The 7,497-nt window shown below is 27.7% G+C and overlaps 1 protein-coding gene across 1 annotated transcript; it reads right to left on the bottom strand.

The window, feature by feature from the left end:
* Positions 1–1,791: 1,791 nt before the first annotated feature.
* Positions 1,792–2,338, bottom strand: LOC18050996 (cysteine proteinase inhibitor 1). Its single transcript, XM_006449814.2, has one exon. The coding sequence runs from the start codon at positions 2,259–2,261 to the stop codon at positions 1,905–1,907; it is 357 nt and encodes a 118-aa protein (XP_006449877.1). The 5' UTR covers positions 2,262–2,338; the 3' UTR covers positions 1,792–1,904.
* Positions 2,339–7,497: the final 5,159 nt, after the last annotated feature.

Below are 7,497 nucleotides of genomic sequence, written 5' to 3'. Positions count from 1 at the left end.
ATTGCTTCTTTTGCACATTCTTTTTTTTCCCTTTCATAAATTGAGTTTTAGTAGTAGAATAAATTGTCTTTAGCTCGTCAATTTAATAAATAAATTTACCCTTTAAAAATTAAATAAATTAAATCAATTTATGATATATCTAGCACCACACAGTCAATTTTATAAAATTCATAAAGGGTAATTTTTGCCCTTTAAGAATGAAGAACATTAAATGATGATTTAATTACAAAATTCACAAAAGGTTAATTACATGGTCTTTTACGCTCCAGGGGTAATATTGACCTTTTATGAATTTTCCGTTACATATTAACTGAGTTTTAATGGAATGGTGGGAAAATGATAACAATTTAAACGTTTGGTGGTAAATTGATGGTTTTATCAAACCGTAGTACTGACATGATGTGTCAGAATACCTTTGGTGGGAAAATGATAATATCCCTAACATATATTTACAGCTCTTTTGGTTTTAGTCATGGACTAATTGGGAGTTTTATATTTAACGAGTATAATCTTATAACTCCAATATATTTCTATGATGATTATTTTTGCTAATCACATATGAAAATATGAAAATCAATAATCATCCATTGAATTTTTTAAGGTAGCGTTTATTTTTTCGCTTGAAATACAAATAAACTTGAATTAGTTATGAATTTTAAATAGAGTTAGATTTTTAAATTTAAATTAAAAGTTTTTTAAATTCAAATGTCTGATAATAAGTAACACACATCTCAACGAATTTAAGAAAGATAATATTATATCATAATATAAATCATGTTCGTGTGAATATATAACTTTTTAATATTCTAAATTAGAATATATTATTAATTTTTATTCTCATTTATAATGTAGTATGTGAAAATACTCATAAAAATTTGTGAAGATAAATAATACTAATTTGAAGTATATAAAAATAATATTGCCACTATTTCATTATCACAGATTAATGCTAATTAATAATTTTATTTAAGTAAGAATGAAAATAAATTAATTAAATAAGATTGTTTTAGAAAATATTTTTTAATGATGACATTATAATTTTTTAATTAAATAAAAATCTAAAAAAATAATTTAACAATTTAATAATTAAAATTTTTTATTAAGTTGAAAACCAAACATACTTAATAACTTAATTATTTGATATTAAATCATTGAATTAAAATAAATAAATAACTCCAAATATACATTTAATATGACTTATCTAATAGTTAAAAATAGTTATTTACTCTTAAAAATTCTTTTATTTTTTTTGTATTAGTTGGTTGTAGTTTATATAAAATCTTAAAATTAAATAAACTACTTTGCCCCCAACTAATAAAATTTAAATTTTTAAAATTTTAAATTCTTTTAAGAACTAACTAATTTAAAATACGTTCCATTTATTTTATATTTTTCAGAATAAAAAATTTGTACATTAAAATGAATTTACAGCATTTAATAAAAACATACCGCAAGCAACCAAACTACTAAATTTCTTTTAATAAAAGCTGAAGCTCCATTGATGAAAACTCTCGTTAAACCTCATATTTAAAAAGCTACGATAACAACAACGGAGCCTCTCAACGCCGGTGACACTAATACCCAACCGATCATTAGCAGTTTTGCAGACGGTCAAACATCGCTGACCGCCAGGCAATGGCTCCAATCACATGCTCATCATGTATCAGTTATCACGTCACTTTCGCCCCACATATTAAAACATAAATTAGAGATCAGGGCGGACTCCATATAAAATTATAAGTAATCATCATCAACAACAACAATTGAAAAAGAAAATGGAAAATCGAAATCTGAAAGACTCGCCTTTGAGATTCATAAACAATATAATAATATCATCACTCACATAACGAAAACCTTAATAATTATCAATCTGAGATTACATGCATTGTTATTTGTTAAACACCCTATTTAACAAAAGGCTTAAACGAGGTGAGACTCTTGAAATGCTCCCATGGCTTCTCCCAAACGACAGCTTCAAATTTCTTGGTCGAAGGTCCGTCCTTGACGACCAAGATCAGCCGGTAATTGGTGCCGGAAACCACCTGAGTCTCGCCCTTCTCCACGCTCTCGAACTTCAACGCGCTCTTTGACCGTTTGTTGTACTCCGTCACCGCGAACTGCCCGATCTCCATCACGTGCTTCTCCTTGGGGTCCTCTATCGGCTTCCATCCCCCAACCAACGTTCCTTTACGGTCGCCGGCGGCCAGGAGAGGGACCACGGAGAGAAAGAGAACAATAAGACAGCAAAGACGTTGGTTCATTTTCGTTGTTTTGGTAACCGTTCACACCAAAGTCCGTGACTTCCGGTTCTTGAGTGAATACTTGGCCTTGGCCCTTGGTTTTGGATTTTATACGCGGCGAGTTTTACTGTTTTAGTGCGCCGACACGTCTGTACGCTTTGTCTGATTTGAAAAGGAAGTACACGTGACAGTCAGTGGTGTGATTTGTGTGGTCTTATCATATACGTGGCGGTTTAGGTAATGGGGCCCGCATTCTTGGCGTGGCAGGATGTGAATATTCAGTGGGAAGGAGAATGTATGTGCTTTAGCACACCTGAGCATTTACCACTAGAGAAGTAGAGAGTGATACTGACGCAGGCAAATAATAAAATAATAATATCTAATTGGATGAGACTGATTTCTTCTCTAGATTACACCCTTTTTTTAATTAAAAAAATATATTTTTTAAATTACTTAATTAATATTTTTTCTTTGTCTTTTTAATTTTATAATTTTTAATCAATTCACTCAAATATGTTTTTCTATTTATAAATAAAAAGAACAAAATTCACTGTTTAAAAATAACATCAATAAATTTTTCTCGCAATTAAAATTAATGAATATTAATAAATTGATTTTTATCAAATACAAAAATTAATAAAAATTGAAAAAAATTTCGTATATAAAAAATATAAAATAGAGCTCATAATAATATATTAAAAAAGGTAAAACCATGAATTAATTGTTTAGTTTATAGAATGTAAGAAGGTAGGAAGAATATCCAGTTGTAAAACTAAAAAGAAAAAAGAAAGAGAAAAGTAATTTTAAAATTTAAAAATTTAAAAAATAAATTTGTTTTTTAAAATTAAAAAAAATTAATGAATTTAAACAACCTTATCCTATCCTATTTAATTTAGGTAGCCCCACGATAACTAATTAGACAGCAGAGATAAGAAAATTACGTGAGCTTTAAATGTGATACTTTCTTGTTCTTCTGGAACATTACAGAATTTCCAACTATGAATCTTCCGATCTTTTTTTCTTTTTTACTTTTAGTTAAAATAAATTATCATTATTATTATTATTATTTTATCGACAACTATTAATAAAGGCCCAGGATATTAAATTCGAGTGATTGATAAATAAAAAATTGTCTTTTCTTCCTTCTCCATCCGCGCTGCGCCGTGCTCAATTTCTTCCTTCTCCATGCATGCTCAACAGCATAGGGGTTGTTCACTTTTCCCCTCCATCACAAAGGACACATAGCCAATGGCAAGGCCGAAGCGAACACAACCACCAACAGGGCCAGTTCTCGCTGGAAATACGAGGCAGGAGCGTGATGCAAGTTTGGGAGGCTGCTGGAGGGACGAAGAGCCGTGGCCTGCAGCTGATCGACGCGGCGTGGACGATGGTGACTAGCGGCTGCAAAATCATAACCCTGAAATTTTAGGGCTTCCTATTTGTTTTGGTTTTGGTGGTTTTTCGTAATTTATTATACAATAAATTATTTTGATTGAGTTAAAAATAAATAAATAAATAAATAATTGAAAGTTGATGTTGTTTGTGGTGCTTTCAAAGCAAGTGTATGGTGCTATTGCTATGGATACTGGGACAGGCGATGATGCTGGAGTTTGGAAGAAAATTGAGTCCCAAAGAAACAAGAAGCGGTGATGGTTGCTGATAGACGCGGCAAAATTTATCGATCCTTACGAGGGTGACAAAAAAGTAACCGTAGAATTTAAGACACGCATTCGACTAGTAACGCGCAAGATGAGCAAAAATTGTTCGTAATTTCAGACAACGGTGATACAAATTTTAATCTTATTACACACATTAAAATTTTTATAAACTAATATTGCCGGCACTAGCAAAAAAAAAAAAAAAATTTGTAAAGTTAATAAATGAATAGTCTATTAATTTATTGATAAATAAATATTTAATAATTTACAAAGAGATTTTTTAATAAAAAAAGAACAACCATTACGGATTGTTTTGGTCATTGCAAGTTCCGGTTAGGCCAAGGTACGGTTATTTGACAACAAGTTGGTGAAGACAAAGGCATCCATGAACTAGGTGAAGTTATTTTCGGTCTACATTTCAAAAATACGATAGATATTGAGAGCCTTTTGAATTATCTTAGTGAAAATAATACACTGATAGAATCATCTATTGACGAAGAGATTATTCAAGTATAGTGGGTTTCTCTATTGATGATGATCAATGATCATGATCAATAAGACAGTTTTGTTTTCGCAAAAAGGCATTTCAAGCAACAGTAGCTTTAAATAATTACTTTTAACACCAAAAAAAAAAAAAATCAAGTTTACACACAAAAAAAAAAAACAAGACTAAGTTCAATTTAGGAACAAATAAAAAATCAATAACTTTAGATGTAGGTTTTGCAAATAGTTGAATGCAGATAATTGAAGTTGTTTATATTTTATTTACTATTAATTTTTTCATTTGATTAATTTTTAATTTATATTTTCATTTGGTCCTAAAAAATTTAAAAATATTATTATCTAAAGCATTAGAGAAATTATTAATTTAATAAATCAGCCTGAATCAGAGAATCAAGATTATTAACTTACCAAATATTTATTTATCGTAGATTTACTGTGTTATAATTAAGAATTTTTCACAAGGGATAATGATCGATTATTTGCTGGCGAGAGCTCTCTGAGAACCTTTTTCTTTTTAAATAAATATTGTTTTCCATAAAATCGTATAAAAGCGAGTGCCACCTAGCTACATCTAATAAATAAATTAATTTATCCAATTTTTTTATTGCAGACCTTATTTTTTACATATTAAATGCTAGTGACGAGGCATCGTGGAAGGAATTCACTGACAATTCAGTATGCTGCGGATAATGCATGTATAAATTTTTAGGGGCGCGTAAATCAGTTTCCGTTCAAACTACGACACATTCAATTTATCTTTTGTTTATTTTTTGGAGTGGAATCGAGGAGTATGTATTTTTTTTATTTTAATGTTTATTTTAATTAATTGGGAAAGAATTAAAAATTTCACTCTATAAGCCCCACATATTTTTAGAGTGGGGAGTGGAAGTAGGACTCCCATGTGACCTCTCCTTTTTCTACCTTTTTTTTTAATTTAATTTGATTTAATTTTTATATTTAATAAAATAAAATAACTAATATTATATTTATTTAAATATTATTATATTTAACTAAATAATAATTTGTATTGATTATAAGTTAAAATTACTTAAAAATAACATTATTATATTAATAGAGAATTAATAAATATTACTATATGTTATCTTTATTTAATAATATAATATTATTATATTTATTTTAAAAATAATAGTACTTTATTTATTTAATATTAATAATTAATAATAATAAATAGTTTATTCTAAGAAAATATTAATTTTGTACTAAATAGTATTATATTAATAAATAATAAATTTAATATAATTATATTAAATAAAATAATGTTTCATTTTATATGTACCCTTCCTTTTATTAAATTTACTATAATTATATTTAATAAATATTTAAATAATATTATTATATTTAACTAAATAATAATTGGGTTTGATTCTAAGTTTAATTTACTTAAAAATAATAATATTATATTAATAGAGAATTAATAATATTATTATATACCCTTTTTATTTAAAAATATAATATTATTATATTTATTTAAAAATTATAGTATTATATTTATTTAATATTAATAATTAATACTAATAAATAGTTTATTTTAAGAAAATATTAATTTCATACTATGTTAACAGCAAAAATATTTCATTTATATTGCCATTATCAACAATTTTTAATTTATATAATTAAAATTAAAATTAATAAAAATTGTGATGTTCATAATTAAGAATATTAATAATCATTATAAATTTACAAATATAATAAAATAAATGTTTATTCATTAAATATATTTTTATTAACTTTGTAATTAAAAATTATTATTATTTAAATAAGGATAAAATTATAATTTGAAACTATTTACTCCAAATCCAAGATAAAGTAAACACATAAATTGGATTCTGATTTTCATTCCATGCTTCCATTCCAGTGCAAATAAACAATCTACTCCCACTCCCACTCTACACTTCCAATCCTAAGATTCTCATTCCTCAGGATTCTCACTCCAATCCAATTAGGAAATGCTACCTTAAAGTATTAGGACTGGATTCAAATGGTGAACTCAATCTAAACCAAACTGAATTTAATTCGATTAAATTTATGTTACAAATTTAGGCTACAAGATTTTCAATCACTACCTCGTAAAACAAGTCAAACATATGGAAAAAAAAATCAATAAAAATCACATATCTAAGCCACTCCAACCTCACATTCAAAATCTCAGGACCCAGTTTTCAAGATTCAATTTTGAGTCCCTTTCCATAAGTATCACAAGTTTCGTACATCAATTAACATTCATTTTAGTTTTCTCATGGATGTGATTGAATGATTTACTCTTACTATGCATCATGAGACGTGATTGAAGAAGTTCTTAAATCTATTTATTAGTATAGGGTTAGTATACATTATTAGATGAATGATTTATCTTTAATGTCATGTGGTTGTCAATGAATAGTTAACTCCTTATTTATTATGATCTATTGATTGTAACTTATTTTCACTTATAACTCATCGTATTTAAACTCTAAGAGTATAGCTCTCGATAACTAGAGCTAGACTTTTTTCAACTTACTCATATTGATTGTCACTCAAGAGATGTAAACATAAACAAATTATCAACATGAGAATATCTTAGTAAGATCACATACTTAAGGGATTGAAAACTCCTCTCCTATAAAATTTATGTATATCATCAAGAGTTATCGCTATGTTTTATTGTCACAATCAAAAAGCTAAGTATACTTCAAAATTAAAATTGCCTAAGCTCTATATAGCTCATAATTGAATCGCCGAGCTCAGTTATAAATTGCGAGAGCTAATTGAGTGCAACTCAATTATCATCGCCACAATTGAGTATAGCTCAGTATTGAAATCACTAGAACTGGCAAATTGTAGCTCAGCTATCTCTTACTACAGTTTTGTACATCATAGTTATGAATTGCTATAGCTAAGTTTAACTTAGTTTGAAATCATTAGAGCTGTGAGAAAGCTCAACTGCAGACTCCAAAATAACTTAGAAGTTTACTAATTAACAAAAGGCGACTCAGCAGCGAGTTGCCACATGTCACCCCCACAACATTTTCTCTTAAGTTTCTTGTGCCTTAATTATTTCAACACAAGAAACTAGATGGATCTTGTTTTGGGTAAAT

Source organism: Citrus clementina, unplaced genomic scaffold (genome assembly GCF_000493195.1).
Source record: "Citrus clementina cultivar Clemenules unplaced genomic scaffold, Citrus_clementina_v1.0 scaffold_2, whole genome shotgun sequence".
Lineage (NCBI taxonomy): Eukaryota > Viridiplantae > Streptophyta > Magnoliopsida > Sapindales > Rutaceae > Citrus > Citrus x clementina.
This window is presented reverse-complemented; position numbering and strand designations above follow the sequence as displayed.

Excerpts from the sequence above, each read along its gene's own strand:
- LOC18050996 (XM_006449814.2), bottom strand. The coding sequence starts at position 2,261 with ATGAACCAACGTCTTTGCTGTCTTATTGTTCTCTTTCTCTCCGTGGTC.